This window comes from Lotus japonicus, chromosome 1 (assembly GCF_012489685.1).
Source record: "Lotus japonicus ecotype B-129 chromosome 1, LjGifu_v1.2".
NCBI classification, from domain to species: domain Eukaryota; kingdom Viridiplantae; phylum Streptophyta; class Magnoliopsida; order Fabales; family Fabaceae; genus Lotus; species Lotus japonicus.
Window position 1 is genome coordinate 65,024,653 of NC_080041.1, and position 3,154 is coordinate 65,027,806.

Sequence of the window (3,154 nt, forward strand, 5' to 3'; positions counted from 1 at the left end):
GCAGAATCGACTTTACCTTAGGGTAAGCTTTTAGAGACTTTAACTTCCCTAGAACACGTGGCGACGTGTCGAGTGAGGTCGGAGACGTTGTTTGACTAATCATTTTGCATACATGCAACATTAATGAGGTATTAACACAGGACGTACTCTGGACCTCGTCGGTTTCCAAAATGGTCATAAGACCCGGAATGCCGTGAAAGAGCGTTTGTAGACGTCTCTTGTAGCAGACCGAAATGGCAGACCTACGGGTTTACTGCTGATCTGACTACCCAGTGGGAGTAAGAGACATCACGGGCCGAAATGGCACCACCGTGGCTGGTGAAGGGCTGATCCGATGATGTCCATCCGTTCCGGATTGCATATTGGTTGACTGGGTTAACCTGCATACATATCACGCAACATGCATACTGACTTAGTTGATGAGTGTGGTTGCTATTTGATAAACTTACTTGGAACATGCTAATTGTTATTATTGTCGTTATGATTTTGTTGAACATGCAACCCTAGGAATGATATCTCTAGTTATAAGCCTAAGTGGCTATCTATTATTTGTACCTATTGGGTTTATTATCTACATAGTTCTTTAGAGTTGACCCTCGCGTCTTCTGTGTGTGTTTTGGCGGACAACGCCTTTTGTCAGATGAATATTGCGGATTGGTATACCATGGTCCACCCTTCGGGGGGGGATTAGGTATGAGATGATCGATCAGGACGACCCCGGGTCGTGGGTGGTTGACCCCGCGAGCCACCGAGCGACGTATTCGGGGCGTATCATGGAGGATCACGTGGATAGCGGAGGACTTCTGAGGTCAGGAGTGTTGAGGCGATGCTCTATCAGCTTCAACTTGCCACCGGGCGTTCATTGTGGACCAGGACTTGGAGGACCACCACCACCACCATTGTCTTCAGACGAGGAGGATCCCTCAGAGGAGATTCCAGTGGGAGTGCCTTCGGCAGGGTCTAGTGCACCCACCGTTGCGATCATCGATGATCAGGGTTCGGGCCCTAAGCCCGTGAGTCCAGCATCGGAGCGCACTGCGGTTGCGAGGGGAGGACGGATAGGGTTGGTAGACTTGGTCGTTCTGGAGTCTGATTCAGACGACGATCATGCTAGCACATAGTTTTGAGTGTTGGTATGAGCTCCTCGAGTTAGGATTAGTGTAGGAGTAGAGTTTTAGCTCTGACAGTCTTGCTTCATTTGTTACTTAGGGGACAGGGTAGATCCGCCTATAGCTTTTTGTGTGGTTTCCTTACGGGAATCACAGAGAGTTGGTTGGACTTAGGAAGTCTCATTTTCAGGCCATTGGGTCAGCTGATTCTCAGTTTTGAGGGATAGTGTTGCGGGCACTTCACCCTTTTCATTTGGTTTGTATATATTGCCTACGGGCGTTGCACCTTTCTTTCCGTCACTGGAGGTTACTCGTGACGAGGTTGCTACCACAGCGGGGGGGGCTGTTTATATATTGTATATTATTTCTATTGCTTTTCGCTTTTGGGTTTTATTTAATTCAGTCTTGTCTTAGTTATTATTATAAAAAAAAAAATTCACATTTTTCCGCATTAAGTTTATTTTGGTTACTAAAGTGACGCCACCGAAATCGGGGTGTTACACCCTGGGCATCTCTCGCGTCGACACATTTGAGCATAGGAGACATAATTCCCTGCCGGTATAGTTCACCATCTACCAGAGTGTAAAAACTAGCTCCCTACGCCTTTCTTTCGTATTCAGGGCATCGTCCTTCGGAGGATCTTTGAGGAAAGTCTTGATTGGCTCCATCCACGAAGGTTCGCCTTCAATCACTGACTTTACTGACTTTAACTTCACTTCCACCAAGTCAATACTGGGGCGAGGGAGGGTTTCCTGAATGACTGTTTGATAATTGCCCAATCGCCCCGTGCTAGCCAACTTTGCTAGCACATCAGCCCTTTCGTTTTGACTTCTTGGAACGTGTTCTATTCTGATCTTCCCTATCTCCATCATTAATCTACGCACCACCTCCAAGTACTTAGAAAGTTGCGGATCCTTGACTTGATACTCGCCCTTTACCTGTTTAACGACCAACTGTGAGTCGCCTTTGATGAACAATTTCTGAACGCCTAATTCAATGGCTAGCCTTAAACCGGCGATTAGTGCCTCATACTCTGATTGGTTGTTGCTTGCCTTGAACTCGAATTTCAAAGATTGTTCAATGACCATCCTATCCGGGCTTTCAATAGTTATTCCAGCCCCACTTCCGGTGTTGTTTGAGGATCCATCAACAAACAGGATCCACTCGCCTTGAGTTTTCTCGCCTTCTGTGGGTGTCAATTCCGCCACAAAGTCGATCAAGCTTTGGATTGTAACTTGTCCCCTAGGCTCATACTGTATATCATACTCAGACAACTCGACTGACTAGCTGACCAATCGCCCAGACAAGTCGGGCTTCTTGAGTACCTGTCTTAAAGGAACATCAGTTTTAACTCTGATTGAGAAACTTTGAAAGTATGGCCTAAGGCGTCTTGCTGTTTTTAGGATTGCCAAGGCCGCCTTCTCAATTTTTTGGTATCGCAATTCAGCACCTTGCAGGGTATGACTTACAAAATATATAATCTTCTGCTTCTTCCCCTCTTCCTGAAGCAACACCGTACTGACCGCCCTATCCGTGACTGCCAAGTAGAGCGTCAAAGGAACGCCTGGCGTGGGTTTGGATAGTACCGGCAACGTTGCTAATGATTCTTTCAACTTGGTAAAAGCTTGTTCACATTCCTCTGTCCATTGAAACTTTGAGTTCTTCTTTAAACAAGTGAAGAAGGGAGCCGCTTTGTCACCCGCCATTGGCAAGAAACGGGCTAAAGCAGCCATGCGTCCTGTCAATCGCTGTACTTCCTTGACACTTGTTGGGCTTTTCATTTCCAAGATCGCCTTACCTTTATCTGGGTTTACTTCATTCCCCCTAGAGGTTATCATGAAAACCAAAAACTTCCCCCCTTGAATCCCAAATGAACATTTCTCGGGATTTAACTTCATTTGATATTTTCTTAGCTGAGCAAATGCTTCCTTAAGATCGTCGCCGTGATCCTTAGACTTGGCTAACTTAACAATCATGTCATCTACGTACACTTCCATATTTCTTCTAACTTGCTTTGCAAAAATTTTATCCATGAGGCGTTGGTA

General features: G+C 46.0%; 1 protein-coding gene across 1 annotated transcript; it reads right to left on the reverse strand.

Moving 5' to 3' along the window:
* Window positions 1-1,681: 1,681 nt before the first annotated feature.
* Window positions 1,682-2,842, reverse strand: LOC130742637 (uncharacterized). Its single transcript, XM_057594744.1, has 2 exons — window positions 2,435-2,842; window positions 1,682-2,362 (listed from the first exon to the last, which is right to left on the reverse strand). Exons 1-2 carry the CDS (start codon window positions 2,840-2,842, stop codon window positions 1,682-1,684), a joined length of 1,089 nt encoding a protein of 362 aa, XP_057450727.1.
* Between the last annotated feature and the right edge of the window lie 312 nt (window positions 2,843-3,154).